The 24,173-nt window shown below is 52.3% G+C and overlaps 1 protein-coding gene across 1 annotated transcript; it reads right to left on the bottom strand.

The window, feature by feature from the left end:
• Positions 1-619: 619 nt before the first annotated feature.
• Positions 620-20,481, bottom strand: ELAVL3 (ELAV like RNA binding protein 3). The gene is given in 9 exon segments (XM_043990907.1): positions 620-5,114; positions 5,856-5,894; positions 6,469-6,694; positions 13,582-13,735; positions 15,103-15,206; positions 15,975-16,155; positions 16,157-16,192; positions 19,106-19,397; positions 20,066-20,481. Coding segments are annotated over 9 exon segments (1,779 nt in total). The 3' UTR covers positions 620-4,783.
• Positions 20,482-24,173: the final 3,692 nt, after the last annotated feature.

Here is a 24,173-nt window from a genome sequence, read left to right as displayed (position 1 = left end):
GGGAGAGGGTTCCTGGATTCTCCATTGCAGACAGGCCCTACTCTGCTAGGCAGCAGTGGGCTACATCCAAATTCAACTCCTGCCTCAGACTCTTGGCAGATCACTTTGGCTGTCTTAGCCCTGGCTTCCTCCTTTGTAAAATGGGAATAGTAACAGTACCTCTATAATGTGTTTGTTGCAAACCTTAAATCCAAATAGAAATGCTGTTTACTACCCCACCCTGGACTCAGTACTTTACATCCATGACTGAGAATGTCCTCCCCACATGCTGAATGCCCAGCATCTGTACAGCTGATTCACCATGTGCCCCACACGGATCAAAGTGCAAGTATTTATCCCATTCCAGAGATGAGGAAGTAGAAGTACGAGAAAACTCTGGTGTGCCTTCCTGCTCGAAATCATAGGGCCCTCGGTGTCCCGAGGTGAGATTTCGATTTCAGACTCCTCACCTCTGAGTCCCATGCCCTTTCTACAGAAGGGCATTAATTTAGGATGTTTAAAAATGCAAGTCACCAGACACATGCAAGTCCCAACACGTATGCTCAATCTCACATCTGTACACTCACGTGCCAACAGACATGCTCAGTCTCTCTCTCCCATACATGTACACCCCAAACCCTTAAGATTCTGAACTTTTATTTTCTGGCATGAAAAGTACAAATAATCCAACGATTCCATGTAAAAGTCTGTTACAGCGTCAGGCCTGTAATCCCATAATAAATAGTCTAAACTCAACGCAAAGTGTTTTTTTTCTTTTTACAGTTTTTTTTTGATCCTCCAACATTTACTCTGTCGTGATTTGAAACCATCCGAATAAATAACAGGATGAAGTGAGGAGGAGGGGGCAGAGCCCCGTCCTGCCTGCCAGCCCCCTCCAGGGATGTGGAAGACCAGGGGGCCCCTCCCCTCCCCTCTGGGGAGCCCCAGCCACTCTGGGGGAAGGAGGGGACCTGGCCATGGGAGCCTGGCTGAGTTTAGTTTTAGAAAAAAATATCCCAAGCTGTGTGGGTGGGGAGGGGGTGGGGAGAGCCAGGCTGGGGGGAGGGGGCTCTGCCTGGGGAGTGGGAGTTGGGGGGAGGGGGGAGCGGGGAGGGGGCACCTCTCTCTCCTGCTCAGCAGAGCCCGGCCCTCAGGGCCCCCGCTGCCCCCCCCCAAGCCCCCAGCCCGCCCTTATTGCTCCGAGAAGCCTCAGGACACGCTGCACACACGTGTGCACATACGTGCTCACACGTGTCAAGGGCGGAGGGGGAAAAGCCCCAAGAAACAGAGGGAGAGAGGAGGGGAGAGGAAAGGGCCAAGGGGGGGGGGGACTCCTGGGGCTGGGCCTGGGTGGGGTAGGGAGGGGGCCTCTCCTATCCCTCCTTCCCTCAGGGTCCACCCTGCTCTGGGTCTGGGGAGAAGGAGGGTGGGGTTAGAAAATTCACAAGAATAAATAGATCCGTGTAGATAAACAACAAGCTTAAGTCTTCACCAGCTAATAGAATGAGGACTGAAAAAAGTACCCAACAAGACAAGAGCAAAATCATAGAGCACATCAAAAATCCCCACCGAAGAACCGTCCCGGATCCTGCCGCCCGCCCGCTGCCCGCCTGGGCTGGCCCGGGCACTGGGCCCCGCCAGCCACACTCTCCAGTTACTCAAAATGATTCTCCTCCAACGACTTTTGTTCCCTTGGATAAATAAATTAGGCATAAACCACTTCTCAGCAAATTAAAAAAAAAATCTGTCCTTTAACTTGCGGATAGGATGAAGGAACAGAAATATACACAAATGTCCTCACGCGGCCGGAATAATAATAAATAGTTAAGTTAACAATAAGTTAAAACTACAAGAAGCTAAATTCTGCAAAAAGGTGTAGTAAGAGTTATTGGTGCCAGTTTCTCTCTCTCATTTTTATAGTTTTTTTTGTGTGTGTTGTTTGCTTTTTTGTTTTTTTTGTTTTTGTTTTGTGTGTGTGTGTGTGGGTTTTTTTTTTGTGGTTTTTTTGTGTGTTTTTAATTTTTTTTTTTTGTTTTTTTTTCTCGCAGCAGAAGCTCCACAGACACCTACGAACACTGGGGAAGCACAGGACGGAGGGAGCGCAGGGAGGGGGTCCAGGCCCCAAACTAACGCCTAACGGGAAACAAGGAAGAAGCTGACTTGGGTGAATGGTGTCTCACTGAACTGAGGCTGAGCTGGGCTGCCCCAGCTGGGGAGAGCGGAGCCGCAGACCAAGGGGGCCAGGGCCAGGCCACGGTCTTCGCTTTTGTTGAAACGAAAAAACAGAAACTATAAATGCACATTCCAGACGGGATGGGAGGTCAAGTGGGGAGAGGAAGGATGGAAGGGATGGGGGATGGGGATTGCTGAGGGGTGGGATGGGCCAGGGTCAGGGCCTGGGCCTGGGGACTGCCTCAGTTCCCCTGAACCAAGGAGAGGTATGGGAGGGACCTAAGTGGGAGTGCATCAGGGTGGGCAGAGGAGGTCAGGTGTGTCTACTTCCCTCTTTGTATTGTTCCCAGAAGGTGGGTTTGGATGGGAGGGTGGGGCCGGCTCAGGCCCCCACAGCACCAGGGCCAGGGCTTGTCCAATGGGGGATAGGGAGGGATCTTGGCTGCCCAAGGTCTGGGGGACAGTCTGACCACCTGCCTCCCAATGAGAAGCAGGCCTCCTGTGGCCCAGCCCCATGATAGGGGGAATAGGGATGGAAGATTGGTGTCTAGGAGATCAGGACTGTGTAGCTGAGGGGAGTGGCCGGCACTGACCCTATGCCTTTGGGACCACAGGGTTTGGGGGATGAGCTCCCTCCCATCCTGACTCCCACTGGTTAAGGGGAGGTACAACTTTCTTCCCAAACAATATGGTCATTGCTCCCACAGCCCTGACCCTGACTAGGGCTGAAATTTGGGCTCTGCGCCCCTCTTGGCACTGACCCCAGCCCCACTGGTTCTAGCGAGAGAGGGTGCAGTGGCAGAGGAAGAAAGAGCCCCTGCCTCCACACACACCCCGTTCTCTCAGGCTCCCCCAGAATGAGCCCAAGATCCAGGCCCTGGCCTGAAGTCATCATGGTCTGGCTTGGGTCCCAAATCAGGATGCTGGGAGGCTGCCCAGCTCCTGCACTCTGACCTAAGGCCAGGGGGGCTCCAGAAGCTGACACAAGGGGAGGAGGAGATGGCTGGGGCTGAGGAGCGTGGACCTTTGGCCCCTTGGGGCCATGCCCAGGGAGGCTGAGTATCCCTCTGGTCCCTGGTCTGGCCCCAAGGTTAGTTCTGAGCTAGTATGTTAAGTCCTTCCATTCTGGGGCTCCCTTGAAGGGAACCTTGAGGCAGTTTCTAGAGAGGGAGCTGAGCAGAGAGGGGGCATCTGTGTTGTCATGTGTGGTCCTGTGTGTTCATGTATGTGTCTGCAAGTGTCTGTGTGGTAGAGGTGGAAAATGTAGCTGATATCACGTGTGAGTGTGATCCTGTGTGACTGATGGCCCTTGAGTGTATTATAATTGTGTCATCCCTCATGTGTGAGTGTGTGTATGTGTGTGTGTGTGTATGTGTGTGTGTGTCTCAGGTACAACACTCCCAGGGTGCCTTTAAGAGCCCCTCCTCCCTTCCCCCTCCAGGCCCTAACCTCAGCCCCATCAGCCTCACCTGCCAAAAAGCCTCTCATTTTTTTTGTCTTTTTGTCTTTTTTTTTTGTCAAGTTCAAGAATCCCCAGTAAAAATTCTCCACAAGGTCTTTTTCCCTTTTTACAAAAATAGAGTTTTCTTTTTTTTCCCCTTTTTTTCCATTGTGTTTCTGTTTCCAGCCTCTCCCCCCGCCCGCCCCCTCCCACTGCCTCCTGGGGCCAGGCCCCCTTCTCAAGGTCTCTTTTTTTGGGGATTTTTCAACCTGCTCCTTTGCCTCCCTCACCCCTCCTGGGCCTGAGGCCTGGAAGGGCAGGGGTCCCAGGCGGAATCTGCCCGGGATGATGGGGGGCCCGAACCCCCCTTCCTCTGACTCCCCAGCCCCGGCTAAACCACCAGGTTTTTGCCTCTTCGGTTTTTGTTTTGCCAAAAAAAAAGAAAAAACTTTCAGAATGACTGAAACCAAGAGCTCAGTGCTCAGGAAGATCGAGAGAGAGTGAGCACGTGAGCCAGTATCTGGGGGGGGGGGAGCCAAGAAAGAAGTGGGGTTCAGGAGGGGCCCACCCCCAGCCCCAGCCCCTCTCTAAGGCCAGTGACTGCCCAGCTCCATCCTAATCCCGCTCCCTCGTCCCCAAGAGGGTCTGGGCCAGAGAGGGGAGGCGGCCATTCATTCCACCCTCCGGTTTCTGGTCCAGAGGAGGAGGTTCTGGCGCCCTCCAGCCCCCGCCCCGCCCCTAGCAGCAGTGGCTGCAGCGTGTCCTCTTGTCTGTCAGTCGACATCTGTCACGCTGCAAGGGAGGGGGGAAGGGGGAGCAGGGGAGCAGGGGGGCCAGGTGGGGAAAAGGGGGAGGGATGTTCCCGTGGGAACACTGGTGGGGCCAGGGCTAACACTGGTGGGGCCAAGGGCTGCTGTTGGGGTGGGTTAGGGGTCGGGGTTGGGGAGTCGGGAGGGCAACCTAAGTTTGGGTAGCTGCTTCCTTCTCTGTGGGGGGTGGGGGTGGGGGGGTCTGTTCAGACGTCCCCCCATCCATCCTTGAGTCTGGTCAGCACCCCCGCCCCCCTAGCTCCCCAGCCTGGCCCAGCTCAGATCCTCGGCCCTGCCCACCCACTGCACCCCGGCCTCTCTGCTGCCCTGGCCCGCCCCGCCCCGCCCAGCCCGCCTGACCCACCGGCCCACCCACCGGCGCTCACGCCTTGTGCTGCTTGCTGGTCTTGAAGGAGACCTGCAGGATGCGGTCACCCAGGCGGTAGCCGTTGAGGCTGGCGATGGCCATGGCGGCCTCGTCGTAGTTGGTCATGGTCACGAAGCCAAAGCCTTTGCACTTATTGGTGGTGAAGTCGCGGATGACCTTGACGTTGGTCACGGCCCCGAAGGGCCCGAACAGCTGCCACAGGACGCTCTCGTCTGCCTCCGGGGAAAGGTTGTAGACGAAGATGCACCAGCCAGCGCCCGATGCGCCCCCCGACAGGCTCACACCCGCCAGGCTGCTCATGCCGTCGATGGTGATGGGCGAAAACCTGGCGATGAGCGACAGGGGACTACTCTGGGTGTAACGCGGGTGTCCGGCCGGGGGGGCCGGGAACCAGCCCGATGGGGGGGGGGGCTGGGGGAGGGGCGGGACAGAGGACTGGCTGGCTGGATGATGGGGGGCAGGGAACGGGGAAGGAGGTGGAAGAAGGAGATGGGAGTGGATAACAGGAGGAACTGAGATGAAATGGGGATGGGAACAAGAAGTGACCGAGAATTGGGGATTGGTGAGGAGCAGGAGAGGATGGAGACAGGGATAGGGCAACCAGAAGCTAGACGGCATAGACGGAAATCGAAGAGGGAGGAGGGGACCCAGATTCAGATGGGTAAAGGAGTGGGTGGAGAGCAGGAAGAGGAGCCAGTGAGACAAGATGGAAAAAAAAAGGCGAATGGGGGACTAGAGACTGGATGAAAGATGGGGGTGAGGATGGAGGAGGGGGACAAGATGGAGCTGGGGCTGGGGACCAAGGTGGGGCTATGGAGATGGAAAATGAGCTAGGGCTGGGGCTGGGGGACAGAGCTGGGAGAGGGTGGGGAGGAGGTTCTAAATCCACGAGAAAGCTGGAGGAAGCACAGATGGACACAGGGAGCCCCATGGCAGCACTCCTGGCACCCAGGGAGGGGGTGAGCTTGTGCATGGAGGTAAGGGAAGTGGGAAGAGAGCAAGGTGTCCCCAGGTTGGGAAGAGGGGGGAGGGACAGGAAGTTAAGGGCCCTGGGGGAGCCAGTTACCTCTTTACGCCATAGGCCATGTTTAGCAAATTGTCCAGCCTGTGGGAGGGAGGGAGGGAGGAAGGTCAGTGACTGAGCTCTGGGTAGATGGGGAGGTAGAGGCTGCCATAGCTGGACAGCATGGACATGGCTGCTCAGGCCTGCAGGATTCCTATGCTGCCCACCTCTGGCATATGTGAACATGTCTGATGGGGGAAGGCACTGGTGAGTAAGTCTCTCTCGGGCTTACGGACCAACATGGGCAGGGTTCAGAGGGCTGTCTTCAGCACTTCCCCTCCCAGCCAGGGCACCGCCTGGCACGGAAACTCACATGGCCCAGCCTCAGCCTGGGTGCCCTTGTGTCCAGTGTCCAGGACAGACTCCCCTCCCTGACTGGAGCAGGCCTGAGAACTCTCTTCCCCTCCCCACTAAGGCTTTAAGAGCCTTGACTAGGACCTAGACTCAACCTTGGATAGAGAAAGGAGGAGGTGGGGAACGTGACCTGGGAGATGTTTGTAGAAAATTGGGGTTGCTCTTTGAAAGAGGTGATGGGGGTTTTTTATTTTTTATTTTGGGGAAGGTTTTTGAGAATGGGGGGCGGGGTGGGGGGAGGATCTGCCCCAAGATATCTCACCTGAACCTCTGTGTCTGGTGGTGCAGGGGTCCTGCATACCGACGAGCTGAGGACTGGTAAAGGTGTGTGAGCAGGGCCTGGCCTGTCTTCTGGCTGGGGTTGTTGGCAAACTTGACAGTGATGGGCTCACTGGCACCTAGCGGCTTCTGCCCATTCAGGCCCTTGATGGCCTCTTCTGCCTCAATCCTCTTGTCAAACCGGATGAAGCCCACGCCCCTAGACACACCTGTGCAGGAGGGGGAGTGGGTGAGGAGCCCTGTGTGGGGGGAGGGGCTCTGATGTCCCCCTACCCCTGTAACGTGCCAAATGCTGGAGGGAGACACAGTAGGGGGCTCTGATGCCCTTAAACCCCAAGACACAGGTGGATTCTGATGAGGAAGCAAAGGGGAAACCGTCAAAAGAAAATAAATAGTTCACATTTCTATAGGGCTTTGACGTCTATGAAGCACTTTACCCACAGCTCTGTGAGATAGTACAAAGGTTTTTATTCTCATTTTTACCAACAAGGAAATACTCAGAGGTATTAAGTGACTTGCCCAAAGTCACAGGATTGGGGAATGTCAGAGCTGGGACTTGAACCCAGGACCTGACTGAATCCAGTGTTCTTTGCACAAAGCCATATTAACTTTCAAGGAGCCCAACTTGGAAATGCACAGGGAACCACTTAAGATCTTTTAAACACATGTACAGAAGATGGAAGCCAGGTCAGGTAACAGAGAATGAGTTTCAAAGAGTGGCAGGTCCTCTAAGAATAGTTTTAGGAAATCAATGATAAAAAAGGTTTTCTTTTTTAAAGTAAATTTTATTGATATTTTTACATTTCCTACATTTCCCAGTGGATCCCTTCCCGGCTGCCTCGACTCCACCTCCCAGCCAGCCCTCATAACAAAGAATGGAAAAGATGGAGGAAGAGAGCAGTTCAGCAAAACTAATCAATACATCCGAGAAAAGTCTGACATTATTTATGTACAGTGTTCCACACACACATATTGTTCCATCTCTACAATAAATGGAGGGGAGATGCTTTTTTATATCTCTTCTTTTGGGCCAAACCTGGTCATTAAAATTTCATAGCATTCAGGGTTAGCTGTTCTGTTGTGCTTTTCATTTATGCTGTTGTGGTCATTGTAGGTATCGTTTTTGTTTTTGTTTTTTTTCTGTTTCTGCTTATTTTGTTTTGCATCTGTGTTTATTTAAGTCTGCCCATGCTTTTCTGTATTCATCATACCCATCTTTTTTCACAGCACAGTGATATACCCTTACATCCACACCACACGTTCACTCCTCCAATCCATAGACATCTACTTTATTTCCAATTCTTTGATACGACAGAAAGTGGTGATCTTTTTTCAACAGAACATTTATGAAGCACCTACTGTGTGTTCCACCTGTTGTGTTAGGTGCTAGAGATACAAGGACAAAAGTCAAATAGTCCCTGCCCTCAAAAGCCTTAAGCAGGAAAGACACACAAAGAAAGTAGATGCCCGTTGACTGGTAGAGGGCTAAACAAATTCTGGTGTGTGAATATAATGGGGTGTTACTGAACTGTAAAAAATTATGGATGTGAAGAATAGGGAAAAATGTGGGAAGACAAATGAGATGATGCAATGGGAGGTGAGCAGGAAAGGGAAACAAGCCTAGAGGAAGTAGAGCTAAGTAAGGAAAACAAATAAACACAAGGACCATCACAACATGAACAGAAACAATGACAACAACAACAACAAACTCCATAAAGCTCAATTCTGTGAAATTATAGTTGACTAAGTTGGCCCCAAAGAAGAGATATGAGAAGAATTAGACCTACCCCACTTCTTTAAAGAGGTAGGGGACTATGGGTGTGGAACAGCTGTAGAAGACATTGATTTAGGTTGATGTGTTGATTGGTTTTGCTCAATTGTGTTGCTCGTTTGTTTTTTTTCTTGGTCTTAAATTTTTTGTTGCTGTTAGAAGGGATATTATAAGGAATGGCTGTCTGGGAGAAAGAGGGAAGAAGACTGATAGAATTAGAAATGAAGGTGATGCAAAACCAAAATAAAGCAATGAAAATTTCCATGAAAAAAAATCACAGTTTTCAGAGTTTGAAAGCACAGCATGAGCTGAGGCTGGCAGTGATTGTGAAGACCAGCTGCCACAAAGGGCTTTTTAAAAAAGCCAGGTTGGAGGGAAAAGAAAGCTCAAAGGTAGGGGCCCTTTTTTCACAATGAGGGAGACACTGAGAAGGGGTAACAGATAAAATGTAAAGCTATTTAATTCTCATTTTGTTTCTTTTTCTTCTAAGAAGAATGATCTTTTAACTGAGGCTAGACTAAATCCAAACAGTGAGATGGTAAGGCAACCCATAGCTATCTTCAGCTGAGCTCTAGTCATTACAATGTGACAATAGGTAGCATTTATATAGTGCTTTCAGGTTGAAAAGTACTTTATATGGATTATCTCATTTGATCCTCACAACCTCTGGGGCAGGAGCTATTATTATCCCCATTTTACAGATGAGGAAACTAAAGTTGAGAGACTTGGCCAGCTTGGCCAGGATTGGAATTCTGGCCTTCTGACTCCAGCTCTCACTCCACTGTTGCCACCCTGGCTGAGTTCCTTAGCTTATGAACTGAGTTGATTTAATGGACTTTGAAGGAATTAATGCAAAGGAAATTGTGGGGCATGAGTATTAAATAACTGTTTGGGGTCTTTGAAAAGTCTCGAAGAATTTACCTGATATTGACTCTCAAGGAGACCAAAGAGTAAGAAAAGCTCTAAGTCAGAATATTCATGGCATTACTTTTGATGGTAACAAAGAACTGGAAACAAAGTTGATGCCCATCAACTAGGAAAGAGCTAACTAAATACATTGTGTAATGGGATATTGCAGCCCCACATGAAAGAAAGAACATGAAGAATTCAGAGAAGCATGGGAAGACGATTGATGACTTAGAGTCAAATCAGCAGAACCAGGAAAATGATTTACAAAACAACTATAACAATGTCACTGGAAAGCACAACAACAAAATCCTTCAGGTTGGTTCCGGAAAGGAATTGAGAAAATACAGCTCCCTTCCTTTTTTCCCCCTCCCCCCAAGGTGGAGAACTAAGGGAGTGGGATATTGCATACACTGTCAGACTCCACTGTTGTTTTCTGACCTGCTTTTTTTCCCTCTCATCTTTTTAATTCTCTGTTAAGAGAGATGGGTCCCTGGGTAGGAGAGGGGGGAGAAGGAATGTATTTGGAAATGAAGGTAATGTAAAACCAAAAGATATTCATTACAATTCAACTTTTTTAAAATTTTAATGAAAATAATGGAGAGAGGCAAATGTCCTGATTTTCCAAAAGGGAAGAAATTAAGAGTCTTCAAACTCAGGGTCTAACTAAGCTTAATATTGATTCTTGGAAGTTTTCTGGAATGATTACAGAGGAGGTCTATGAGTACTTACAATGGAAAGTAACAGTCACTAAAAGCCAAGAATGGGTTCATCAAGGGCAGTCCTGAAAAGCTTTTCCTTTTTTTGACAGTGTTATTAGACTGATTATGTCACTCACATCTCTATCTCAGTGTCCCACAGGCATCTCAGACATCTCAGCATGTCTAAACCCATCCTGTTTTCCCTTAAGCCTACCCCAACCTAAAATCTGTCCCCCCTCCCCCAAAGGGGCATCACTATCCTTCCAGTCATCAGTGTCATTCACAATAATTTCTTTTCTTTTCTTTCTTTTGGTGTGGCAATTGGGGTTAAGTAACTTGCCCAGGGTCACACAGCTAGTAAGTGTTAAGTGTCTGAGGCCGGATTTGAACTCAGGTCCTCCTGAATCCAGGGCCAGTGCTCTATCCACTGTGCCATCTAGCTGCCCCCTAAAGATACTCCATTCCTGGATGTGGAAAGACTGGGCAATGTGTCTTTTCTTTCTTTCTTTCTTTCTTTTTTTTTGCAGGGCAGTGGGGGTTAAGTGACTTGCCCAGGGTCACACAGCTAGTAAGTGTCAAGTGTCTGAGGCCAGATTTGGACTCAGGTCCTCCTGAATCCAAGGCCGGTGTTTTATCCACTGTGCCACCTAGCTGCCCCATTCACAATAATTTCTACATTCACTTCACATAGCCAATTGACTACCAAATCTTGTGTCATTAACATCTCTGACATGGGGTTCCGTGTCTCTGCTTATACTGACCACCATGGTATTTCAAGTCGTCATTACCTTTCACTTGGACTACTGCAATTATGTACTGAGTATAGGGTTCTCCCTACATTCAATCTCCTCTCTCCAATCCTCCACAAAGCTGACAAATTGATATTTCCAAATGCAGATCACACTAGGTAATTCCCTTGCTCAAAAAACCTCAGTAGTGGGGGCAGCTAGGTGGCTCAGTGGATAGAGCACCGGCCCTGGATTCAGGAGGACCTGAGTTCAAATCCGGCCTCAAACACTTGACAGTTACTAGCTGTGTGACCCTGGGCAAGTCACTTAACCCTCATTGCCCTGCAAAAAAACAACAACAAAAAAACCAAAACCTCAGTGGTTCCCCAGTCCTATAGGATAAAATATACACTCCTCTTTTTGGCATCTAAAGGCCTTCACAATCTGGGTCCAGATCATCTTTTCTTTGGGCGATTACATATCACTCCCTAGCACACCCTCTCCCACCCAAGTGCCTCTATATCCTAGCTGTCTCCTATACTATGCTTTCCCTTTTTCCCTCCAACCCTTGGGACCTCTTTTCTCTCTTTGGGTCTTAGCTCAGGTCAGGACCTTTATCATGAGACCTTTCTCAATTTTCCCAGCTGTTAGTGCCACCCCTATTCCCAAATCACTACAACTTTTTTGGGGGTAGGGGCTGGGCAATGAGGGTTAAGTGACTTGCCTAGGGTCACACAGCTAGTAAGTGTCAAGTGTCTGAGGCTGGATTTTCACATCTATTTCGGATTAATCTTCCTGTATTTGTCTGTGTGTATTGCCACAACAGACTCTAAGCTCCTTTAATACAGACTCTGTCTTACTTTTGCATTTGAATCCCTGGTACCTATGTCTGGCAAACAGTAGATACTTAGATGCTGGTTTATTGACTGATTGACGTACATAAGTCTATCTAGATTTCTGCAAGGTTTTGGCAATCTCTCTCATGACACCCTTGCAGACAAGATGTGGAGATAAAGGGTGGATAAAAAGGATTTCTGAAATTATCAAATGGCTGGACCCAAAGAGTGATGATTGATACACTGAAGTCCACCTAGGGAAAGGTCTGGACTGGACTTTGGACTCTTGTTATATATATATATATATATATATATATATATTTATCAAAGGCTGATATCTAGAAGGCATAGATGGCATCCTTATCAAACATTCAAGCAACAATGCTGAAATTAATCAAGACCATTAACGCACTATGGGACAGAAAGTCTGTAATGGCTGTTTTCATGTTTCAAAACCTGCCCCTCCTTGGGATCTCCATGTTTCTGTTGGCTCTGACTTCCAAGACATTTAAGACATAAAACCTGAGTCACATGGTTTATCTCACTCTCTACTGATTTCCATTTCTAATCAATTGCTAAAATCCTTCTAGGAGCTGCCTTCTTTCCATTTCCTTGTTTCTGCTTCCATTGCAATTATTTGAGCTCAGTCAGGTCAGGTCCTCTTTTTTTTGGTGAGGCATTTGGGGTTAAGTGACTTGCCCAGGGTCACACAGCTAGTAAGTGTTAAGTGTCTGAGGTTGGATTTGAACTCAGGTCCTCCTGACTTCAGGGCCGGTGCTCTATCCACTGCACCACCCAGCTGCCCCAGGTCAGGTCCTCTTTTCCTGTTTTGGGGACCATTGTATTAGGACCCTTTATTGACTTCCTCCCTAAACTCTCTCCCCTATCCTTAGACTGTTGGAAGAAGAAACTTCTCATGAACTATTCCAGTGTCCAGAGTATAAGGTTTTGTGTCCCTCAGACCAGGACAGGCTATATATCTAGAGGCTATCTACAGGGCACCACATATTAGGAAAGACCAACAAACTGGAACATGTCCAAAGGAAGGTGACCAGGAGGATGGTTAAGTTGGGACACGTAAACATCCTGTTCTTTCCATTTGTTGAAAAAACTGTGCATAGTTAACTTGGAGAAAAGAAGGAGGTAGGGGATAGGAAAACTGCTTTCAAGTGTTTGAAGGGCATGGAAGAAGAAATAGATTTGATTTATTTAGGCCCTGAGGAAAGGACTAGGAGCTATGGGGTGGAGGTTGCAGAGAGACACATAGGTATGTGGAAAGAATTTCCTAATAATTAGAACAGTGCCAGAGTGGAGATGTTGAAGTAGAAAGCAGATGAATATTCTGTCAGGGAAATTCCTATTTGGACACAAGTTGGATTAAATGACCTCTGAGATTCCCTTCTGATTGTGAGATTCTTTGACCTGACTGTGGGGAAGGAGAGAACTTGAGGCTTTAACCACCCTCCCTTCCCCCACTGCCCTATGCCCAAGGGCACATGTGTTGGGGAGGAGAGAACAGGGACAGAGGTGCCCTCCCCACCCACCCCCAGTGCCTGAGGTACCAGATCAGTGACTCTAATCAATACCACAATCAATGCCCTGCAAAGTGCAGCTCATCGACCAATTCTGCCCTGAGCAAGAGACAGGGGAGGGGCCCTTGCTGTGGCATGAGTGTCCAGATCTTGGCACTTAAATCCCCTTATTCTGATGCCCCTTCCCCTTGTGATCAAGCAAGGCCCCTAAGCCTTGAACTCAAAACCCCTCCCTCTGGAGTCACTTCCTTCTCTGGATGACTTTCCCCTGTTCCCTTTGCTTTGTGCCAATGGAGTGGTCTCCTCAACAGGCTAGCACACTGGGCCTAGCAGGCATTTTACCCTTACCTCCCTGGCCTGAATGAGTCAGTGCCTAGTAGGGAAGTAGAGCCCTGAAGGAAAAAGCCTGAGATCCAGTTCCGTTCCAAAGATAAGTTAGTTGTCAGTATGACTTTGGGCAAGTCCAAACCTCAGTTTCCCCTTGTGTAAAATGAAAGGGTTGGACCTAGGCATCTGATCTTTGTGACTCTGTGAGCTCCTGGAAGGTTCTCTGATTATCTCCCCACTCCCATCAATTCTTCCCCCTCCCACCCTTGGGCCAAATGGGGCAGGATGGGCTGACCTGTGACCTGATCTACGAGGATTCGGGAGGTGATGATGCGCCCGTACTGGGAGAAGAGTTGCTCCATTTCCTTCTGGCTCATGGTCTTGGGGAGGCCACTCACATACAGGTTGGCATCTCTGATGGAGGCTGAGCTGGGCCGGGCGTAGGACACCTGGGGGCATTAGGGACCCATGCAGGATCCAGGGCCAGTGGGAATGAGGGCATGATAACCCCTGGCTTATTCATTTGTCCAACCACCCCCACCCTTCCCTTCCCATTCTATAGTTAGGGAAAGTGAGGACTAGTCTGAGGAGAAAGGGACCTCCCTAGAGTTACACAGCAAGTCCAACTGAGGAAGATCCAGAACTAGACAGCCTGGACTTCCTGAGGCTGAGCCCAGGCAGGTTTCCAAGCCTCTATTTCCTAGGAGTCTCAATGTCCCCACAAGCAAATGTCCAGAGTCACAGACACAGGAATTTGGGGAAGGAACAGTACTTTTTTTTTTCCTGGGGGGTGAAGGGGGAATGGGGCAAGTCAAAGTCCTACTAAGTTTCCATGGAAACTCCAATCAGACTCTCATCTTGTGTTCCCACCTCCTGGGGTGGGGGAGTGAGGGAACCCTAGATTTTGAGGATATTTGCCCTCCCCCATGGCGTGGAGAAGCCGCCTCTGAACCTCTACTCTCCCCCACCCAGATTTCCAGGGTAGGGACCCCTTTCCCCTCTAGTTAGAGAGAGATAGTAACACAGAGGCAGGATCAGAAGGAAGACACAGACGGAGACAGAGGAAAAAAAAAGACTCAGGACAGAAAGAGACAAAGATATGCAAATGAGAGAGAAGGAGAGAGAGTAGGAGAGAGAGGGAGTTAGGGAGAGAGGGAAGGAGGGGGAGGGAAAGGGAAAAGGAAAGGGAGAAAGAAAGAAAGGGAGAGGGAGAAGGCGAAAGGGAGAGGGAGGGACACAAAGACAGAAAGACCTAGACAGACTGGGACAGGAGACAGAGACATATTGTCAATGAAACAGAAATAGACCTGAAGAGAGATGGAAGGATACAGGGAAAGCCCTGGGTGGGGGGTCTTGACCCAAGGATTTGACCCTGCTACTATTCTGAATCAACAGAAACCCAGGTGTCCAGAAGCTGGGCCTCCCACTCTTCATAGTTCCTATCCTTCTCTGATGCAACTGTGATCCTCCCCATCCCCCCCACCCCCCTCCTCCCCGAAAACACACTCACTCACTCACTCAATCGATCACACACACACTCACTCACACTCACACTGAGGCGAAAACTCACACGGGCACAGACAAAGGGGGAGGGGCGGGGCCTGTGGTCACTAATCCCCCTTCCCCCAACCATGCCCTAATTAGGCAGCTCAGGCACCAGATGGGCCCCTCCCTCCATTTCCATGACAAAAACATGGAAAGTGCCAAGCCGGTCCCCTCCCCCATCCCTGACCTCGGGTCAGCCTTCTGTCCGCCCTGCCTGGGGCGCAGGGGGCTGACCCCATGGCGGGGAGCAGGCCGAGCGCAGGGGGCTGACCTTGATGGTCTTGGTCTGCAGCTTGAGGCCATTGAGGGTATTGATGGCTTTGTCCGCGTCATTGGGATCCACGTAATTCACGAAGCCGTAGCCCAAGCTTTGCCCTTGGGGGAATGGAGGGGAGGGATGGGGGTGTCAGAGGGGGACAAATAGCCTCGAGGTTCAACCCTTCAAAGCCAGGAACAGAGTCCCCTAATAATAGCTATCGTCTATTTCTATGGCATTTTAAGGCTCACACAAGTATTTATTTGATCTCATTTTGCGAGATCCTGGAATCCCAAATTTCTAGTCCCCAAGTCCCAAAATCCAAACCTCTAACACTCTGAAATCCTGAGCCCATGATAGTGACCCCAGGCTAGAATTCTATAACATCCACTTTCTGGCCCTATGACCTCAACCCTACTACCCCTTTTTCCAACCATGACCCCTCACTCTGCCTGACCTTTTCCCACCAAGACCTTCATCCTCCCCCATGCTGGCTGGATCTATGACATCCTGCTCCTTTTCCCCTCCCACCTGTGACTCTTCCCCTTTCCCTGGATGAGGATCTGAGACTTCATGCCATGGCATGGCCTTGTCCCTCAGCCTCACAGCCATCTGTGACCTCTTCCCTTCGCTCCCTCTCAAGGCCCACCTGTGATTTCATCTCTCCTCCCCATTCATGACCCTCCCCCTTCCCCATGGCCACCCACTAGGATTTTGTCCCGGTCTGATTCCCATCTCTCATTCTTCTTTTCTCTGGGAACACCTGTGGGCTCATCTTCCCTTCTCCAGTCCTGACTTTGCTCCCTTCTAGAGGGTGCTCTCTTTCCCTGCCCCCCCCCTCCAGCACATTACCCCTCCTCCCCTCACTCCAGGGCCAGGGCCCTCACCTGTGATCTTGTCCCGAACCAGCTTGCAGGACTCAATCTCTCCAATGCTGCCAAAGAGGCTTTTGAACTCCTCCTGCGTCATGTTCTGGGGCAGGTAGTTGACAATGAGGTTGGTCTTGCTGTCATCTGTGGCTCCATTGGTGCTGACAAGCGGCCCATTGGGCAGGGCCGTAGGGGGGGGGGCCGCCGGACACCTGAGTCTCCATGGTGCTAATTATCTGCTGGAGACAAAAGGAGCCATGCCTGGTTAGGGACCGTGGGAAGGGAGAGATTCCCTGGGACCAAGGACCTCGACTAAGACCCCACCTGGAGTTGTGGAGATGAAGAGCAGATAAGAAAATATGGGACCTTGGTGATAGAGTTGGGGGCCCAGTCCAGATGTCAACTTGGGATGAAGAAGCCCAAACCTCCGAAAACAGCTTTGGAGGGAGTCAGGTGCATAAAGACCCACTAGTATAGCTTGTGCACAGCATGGGCTGAAGCCACATTTACCACCCTCATTTGCACAGCCCTCAAAACATCCTGGCCTTCGTCATGGTATAGGCCAAGTGATCAGCCTTCCCCCTATCCCCTAGGACTATGCTCCGGTCTAAGACTTCCTCTTCCCATGCCTCTCAGTGCACTGACCTCACCCCCAACCCTGAGACTTAACAGTTTCAATTTCAGCCAGGACTGAGCTGGCTAAGCCTCTAATGGGGATCAGATCAAGACAGGATCCATCCCCTCCCTGCCCCGCCTGCACCAGTCCAGCCTGGCATATGGCCCCTGTCGGGGGTGGGGGTGGGGGAGGGTTTCCATCTCGGGAAGAAGAGCCACATCCTGATCAGAGACAGACTCGGAAATAGTAAGAGACAGAGACAAACAAATACAGAAGCAGAGATCCTTATAAGACATAGGGATGCCCAGAGATACAGAGACATACACTCAGACGACCAGAAACAACGTGTGAAGAAATACCCAGAGATGCTGAAACAGGGGCAAAAGATAATGCCGATATCCAGACACAGATCCATACAGAGAGAATTTCAGAGAAAGGAGAGTTAAGCATTCTCAAGAAAGAAAACAAAAAGCTCCAAAAAAACACAAAAAGCCTTCGCATACTTTCTGTCTCTTGTATCTTTTCTGTCTTTGGACTGCAGAGCGAAGGCCTAGGCTGGTTGCCATGGAAATTCTTCACTGGACTAAGCCGAAGCGCCCCACTACCCTAGTCCCTGCTCAGCTGACTACTTTCCCCTTCCCCATTAAGTCAGAAACCATCTCCTAATATTGAAGTCACTTCTCCTCCCCCCTCCTCCACTGGGTTTGGAGTCAGAGGACATAGCTTTGAATCTGGACTTTGTCACTTACTCTGTGTGTGTGTGTGTGTGTGACTTGAAAAGGCAAATTACTTCTCCACTCTGGGCCAAATCACTTTGCTGCTCTGTAAAATTAGAGGATTGGACTAGATTGTGAGCACTAGCTCTAAATTCCATAATCAATATAAATCATAAGGTGAAGAACAATCCGGGGCAGTCCCCAAACAGATGGCCCCACGGAGTGAACCAGTCCTCCATACAGAAAGCACCTCCGCTCCAATAAGTAACATTTGGGAAGGGCCATTTCAGCCACAAACACACCTGAAGCATAGCAAGTTGAGATTCCCTAGCACAACAGAGACACAGAGACGACAGACACAGGGAGACAAATACAGAGACACAGACACATACAATCCCACCCCCCAGCCCCTCCTCCTCCCAACAATGGGGCATTGAGAGGTGGCGTCAGCGGCACGAGGGCTGCCTGCCACCACCGGGCCTAAGGCTCTGGCATTCCCACACCCCCACCACTTTATGCCTGGAGCTCAGGGATAGAGAATCGAGAAGCCTGGGTTACATTTGTGCTACTGTAGGGTTTCTCTACCTGACTATCCCTTCCTCTCCTCACAGTCCTGCCTCAGTTTACTCTCAGGGTAGCCCTTCCTATGGCAGTTTTCCTTCTTTCTTGTCCCTCCTCCCAATCCACCCTAGGGATCCACATTCCTTAGAAAGGCCATGAATTTGATAAACCTCAAGTTTTCATTTTCCAAAGGTCTGCCCCATGCATCTCACCTGATCCTCTCCTCTCAACAAACTGTGTTGGGGATTAGGGGGAGTTTGATACCTCCAACAATTTCAGATGTCCCCCAGTGTGGGATCCCTGATCATTTGTGAACTCTCAGTCTCTATATGACATTTTGCCTTGGTTTACTCAGGAAGGGAAATCCTTCAAAGGTTCCAGAGTTTGACTGTTGGGGGGGTGGTCCTTGGCTCTAGGGAAAGGGTCTTCTCTCTGCACACTCACTTATTATACTCTTTCATCACTGTAGATGGGGGAGGACAAGACTTTAGGAATACATTGCCTCCCAATTTCTAGGAATATATGATCCCTGGGCCTTTGGAGAGGCAGGAGAATTGCTAGTCAAACCCAATTCTGGCCCCAGGATAGGAGGTCATTATGAAACCTCACAGGCAAAAAATCTTGGTAGGGAGACAAGGGGAACCAGAAAGAGATAGGGATAGTCTGTGTGCACAGGCTAGGAGAAGATAGAGGGAGAGAGGAAGAGATAGATAAGGGAAAAGGAGGTAGAGGAGCAGAAAGACAGTCTGAAGCACAGAGGAGAGAGGGGCAGGACAGAATATCTGAAAACAGGTGTGGTAAGGATAGAAACGAACAAGTACGGGGATATGGTGAATGTGACAAGCAGGGAAAAGAAAGCTGAGACAGATAGGGAGAGGTACAAGAACAGAAAATGAGACAAGGAAAAAGGCACCCTGGTTGGAACAGAGACACTGGGGTAGGGGACCCACATGCAGAGACAGGGCAGAGAGACCTAGGGGCAGTGATAAAGCAAAGGACAGAATCAGACAGGCACAAAGAGAGTGTGGGGGGAGGGCTAGGGCCAGAGAGCAAACTGGGGAGTGGGTGGGTGGGAGATTGGCAGGGGGTAGAGAGCAGAGTCAAAGACAAGAGCAAGGCGGGGAGATACAGGTCCAGAAAGAGGGACTTAAGAGATAAGGACAGCAAGAGAAAAAGACAGGAACAAAGGAAGGCAGTTAGCGAGTTCAGGTACAGATAGGAGGCTGAGAGAAAGAATGCTGAGGGCAGGAAATCACTTGCGGGATTGGGCTGCCTGCTGGGCGCCCGGCTGGAGCTGCGTGGAACCCCAACGGGCTCGGGGCGGGGCCAGTGTGGGCGGGGCCTGGAGGGAGGGGCCTGTATGGGAGGGGCTCAGAGCCCGGGAACTGGCCAGCTCCCTGGCTGCTGAAAACCTTCAGGCCCAGCCCGGCGGGGCGAGGCACGGTGGGGTGGGGTCTGGTTGGGTGGGGTGTGGAGAGGCGGGGCCGAAGCTTAGCAACGCAAGCGACTTCTGCAGCCCCCGCGCCCGCTCCTCTACTGCTCGGCCCGCTCAAGGTCACCCCGAGGCAGAGCCCGAACCCCTTCGCCCCAGGGCTCCCAGCTCAGTCTGAGGCCACTCCCCCTGCCGGTCACTGGCCTCTCTAGGTCCTAGGAGTGGGAATTGAAGGGGGGGGGGGGAGAGCAGAAAGGAGGGTGTCCTTCAGACACGCCCTGGGCGGGGGGCGGAGGCTGGAATGGCAGGTGGATTTGGGGATAGAAGAGAGTGCCCAGGGACCGACTTTTTCGCTTAAGGAACCTGAACTGGGACTGGGTGGGGGGGCGGGTCTAGGGTCTGCAGGACTAGGTCTTCTGAAGTTTGGGGGCCTATAGGCCCCCAAAACTTATACTGGTGGCGGGGGATTCTTGGGGGTCTCGAGTGTCTTGGGGGTCATAGGTGCGTGGGACCCTGAACTGGAGTCTGCGTACGGGGGGTAGGGGCTGAGGGTCTTGAAGGGACGTGGGGTTGGGTTGGTCCTATCCCTGCCGCAGCCCTCCCTCCCCTCCTCTGCTGCTGCATCGATGACCCTCACCCCCCATCCCCCACCCCCATACTCGGTTCGTGGCCACTCCTGGGAAGAGAATGGTAGCCCCCACCCCCATGAACCACTTCTCCCGGCTCCTCTTTCCTTCCTCCCATTCCCGGCTCCCCACCCCCACCCACCCCCCCCCTCCCAAACCCGAGGCGGCTGCGAAGGCGTCCGCGCAAGACGGCGGCGGCGGTGGCGAGAAGAGCCGAGAAACAAAGAGATGTCTCGGGCCGGGCCCGCGGCATTCCAGCAGGGCGGGCACAGCGCCCCCAGGCCCCCCCCCCCGCCTGGCCCCCGCCCCTCCTGCCGCAAGGTCGACCGGGCGGAGGACAAACGCCCCCCCCCAGTCCCCGCCCGGTCCAAGACCCCAGAATCTCGATGTAACGACAGTCCTTGGACACACCCGCCTCCCCCCACCCCCAGACGGCAATAGCGCCCCCGCTCAGTGCCCCATTCCCTAAGTCTGCCACAGCCGCTCCCCGGGGCCCTGCGCAGCGCAACGCAGCCCCACCCGGCCCGATTCCCCCATTCAGGCCCCATCTCTCCATCTCCATCTCCATCTCCATCTCCCCGGGTTCCATCCCCCAAGGATGCAGGCTCCTATTGGATCTAGGCCCACATCTTCATCCATCTCTTCCCGTCCTTCCTCTCCCCACCCCCCACGTTCAACCAACCCATAACGCCGAAGCTGGAGCTTGGATCCAAATCCATTCTCCCCCCCACCCCCATCCCTGAGGCCCCATCCTCATCCTATTTTCGTCACCCCCCCTTCACCAAGACTTGGCCCATCCCTATATAGCATCCTCCCAACCTCTATCCCAAGAGGATTCCCCCCTAACCTGCGCTCGGACTTGGGCCCAACCCTGTCCGTGGCGCCCCCCCCCCAATCTTCCAAGCCAGTCCCCACCCTCAGCTTCACTCTATTATATATCAATCTTCCTCCCCCATCCAGGCCCCATTTTCATTCTTCCCCCTTCCCGGGCTGTCGAGCCCTATTCCTTTCTCCCTAGGGCCCTCCATTCCCATCCTCCCCCCCCCCCCGTCGTTTCCCCCTCCCTTCACCCTTCTAATGCTCGGGCCCATTCTCACCCTCCCCCCACCAGGCCCATGAGGCTCCTGAGTCCGCAGCGCTCCAGCATCCTCAGGCAGGAGGAAGAGGGGGAGGGGACCTAGCCTGGCCTCACGGGGTGGGGGGGTGGGGGGTGAGGTGGACGCCCAGCAAATCGACCCATTCTTCACTTCCCTCCTCCAAATGTCCTATCATCCTCCAAATTCGCCCCTCTACCGCCACCCTATCCATTCGCGAGCCGCTCGGCGGACAGAGGATACCTACAGTGACCATTCTTCTGGGTCCGGCGGGCGCGGTTTTGGCTAGAGGCGGCTCTGGGGGGCCCGGATTCGGGCGTCAGTCAGCCCAGAGGCCCCGGCACCATGCGAGGCCCGCGGCCTGAGCTTCACCGCTCGTTCACTCCGGAGGCGGCCGCTCCCTCGAAGAGGAGTTGGGAAATTGGGGGATAATCAGGAGGACCGAGGATAGCGGCGGCAGCAGCGATCCAGGAGGCCCAGCCCTGATGGGGAGGCGGCGGCCGCGGAGGAGGGAGAGGCGAGAGCGTGAAGATGGAGTTGGGGGGGCGGCGGCGTCGGGGGGAGCGGGGGGAGCTGGTGACGCCCCCGGCTCTGCCCAGCTAGCTCTGGGCTGCTAGGGGCGGGGGGGCCCCGGGGAGGGGGAGCTGCGGTTCCCAAAATAAATAGCGACGCTCCTCCCTAGCCGCAGCTGTAGCCGCCGCCCAGCCCCGGCCCCGGCCCTGCTTGTCCCCGCTCCCCGCCCGCCCGCCCGCCCCGGCCCCAGCCCCGGCCCGCGCTGTGAGCTGCGCGCTGTGTGTCGCGGCGCCGCCGCCCCCGGCCCTTTATACCACCAGCTGCCGCCGCCGGAGCAGCTCATTGGCTGTTCTATACAAGGGTTCCCCCCGCCTCCTCACCCCCGCTACCCTGCTCCCCCTCCCGGCCCCCAGTCGGCCCGGCAGGTGGAAGCAGAGACGCGCCGTCCGGGCCCCTCGCAGCCCCGCTGCTCCCCAAGCCTGGCTTCAAGTTTCTCTCTTGAATTTTAGTCTCTCCCCTCCCTGGTACTGCCCCATTCATTCCTTTTCCCCTATCTTCATTTGCTCTTTGTAGCCCTACACCTATCACCCTTTGCTCTGTTCACCCAACGACGGGGTCAGCGAGGGCAGCCCTGCAAGATTCGGCTAGAAAGTATTCCCAGGAATTCTGAAACCCTCTTTCTTCATATGTGGGGAGGAAGGATCAGTACTGACTAGGCCTGGAGACGGGTGTGAAACAAAGATCATTCCCTCGCAGGGGCACAATAATCACGATCAGCAGTGACCGAGTCCTGGGAAACGGGGAATCCTCTTCTGTGACACATTTAGGTTAGACCAGCTGCCTCTCTATTTGGCTCTGTATTCCTTTGCCTCTCTGCGTCCCTGCTTCTCTCCTCAACTCCACGAATATTTATTAGTATCATATACAAGGAATTGGGGGTGGGGGTAGGGAATGAAAAGTCTGTGCCCTGAAGGAGCTTACATTTTAATTCCTCCACACTAGGTGTCCCGACTCCTTTCAGTGTGTTGGTAGACCGTGACGGAAGAGTCTGAGAAAGTCAAATTATTCTTAGTACAAAAGAGTGCGTAGAGAAAACTACATTACCTGTCCTTTTGTCCTGAGAATAGAGACCCAACTGGTGTCTCTCCAGTGATACGTTCTTCCAAACCCCGCATCCCATGTTATTAAAGAATAGTCAGCATGGGTGAGGTTGTGACAAGAAAGAGGACGTAGGCATCCGGGTCCCGTCGGAAGAGGGGAAACTTTAGGAGTGTTCATCGCGCTTTTGAGCCTGCATCTTGACCCCCGCAGTTCCCCGGCAAGGTGGGGCAGGTTGTGGGTTGTATTGCAGCGCACCCTTCAGGTACGTTGAGGACTACGAGGTCAGGGAGAGGAACTGACCGATTCAGAAAGAAAATCGGCAGTAGCTGGAGCCCAGCGCCCAAGGCCGCTTGGAGATCTTCTTGACTAAAGAAGGGGCGGAGTGAAGGAACCTGACTCGGGCGGGGGGAGGGGGGTGGAGCAGAGAAGAACAACCTCTTTAGCTAGACTACTGTGAGTCTCCCTGGGGCAATCCAAGGCCTCTGGATGGGGGGTGGGAGGAGAGGGGGGGAAAAAAAATCAAGGCTTAGCCAATCACAACACGAGGTCCGGAAAGCCTAAGAACCACGTGGCTTCCCCCCTCCCCACAAACTTTGGGTGGGCGGATCCTACATAAAAATGAACAGAGGTTCCCGGCTTCTAATTGGCAGGGTAAACTACCGTCATACTCTTAGGCCCAGGGGAACCCATGGCCATTCCAGGCGGAATCCGGGCTGAGCTTTCCTTGCATGTATAAGTCGTCAAATATCTGGATAGATAAGTATGAGTTCACGCATGTCCAGACGTACGTACATACGCGCGCGGAAAGACGCACACATGCATATATACACATGACCACACATACATGCTTGCGCCGCATCTCACATACATAAACACGTGTTCACATCCGTGCACCAACATGTGCTAAACGCACACGTTTAGACAAACTTCCGGCAGAGATTGGTGACGGCTAAAACGCTACCCTCCCCCTTCCCACATAGCCTCAGGCCTCTGAGACCCAAACAATGGGAACCAGTCCCGCTCCAAGGAGAGGAAACGTAGCAGCTGCCTCTATCCCTCTCCATCTCTCCGTCCCACCCCCGGAGCCTTTGTTCCCAATCCTCAATCTCTCCGGATTTTTGTTCGCCTCTCTCTAGCCTGCCCCTCTTTGACTCTGAGATGGAAGGCTCCTTTCTCAGAGGTGACCATCCCATTATGCCCAGCTTCAGCACCATAGACAGCGCGCCACGACGGCTCTGTCCGCTCTCAAGGATTCCAGTAGTAGCTCTGTTGAGGAGGGAGCTCTTTTCCCGCTCCCCTTCTCCTCGCCTGTCCTGTAACCTCGGGGACAGAGGCCGAAACAAAAGGAGACCTAGGAGCAGAGGGGCAGAGTCTATCATCATCATATCCTAGTCTTGCCCTGCGGTACGAGTGTCACAGATCAACTTCACGCAGGGCTCCGCACTACGGGTGCCAGACCCTTCTTCCTTGGAGCATCTACTGAAAGGATTGAAAATCGCCCAATCAGGGAAAGTCATCGATCAAACCAACTGTGGGTGGATGCTCACGTCGAAGGACC

The sequence above is a fragment of the Dromiciops gliroides genome, chromosome 1 (assembly GCF_019393635.1).
Source record: "Dromiciops gliroides isolate mDroGli1 chromosome 1, mDroGli1.pri, whole genome shotgun sequence".
Taxonomy (NCBI): domain Eukaryota; kingdom Metazoa; phylum Chordata; class Mammalia; order Microbiotheria; family Microbiotheriidae; genus Dromiciops; species Dromiciops gliroides.
The sequence above is the reverse complement of the archived record's forward strand: the minus strand, read 5'-3'. Positions and strand labels throughout refer to the sequence as shown.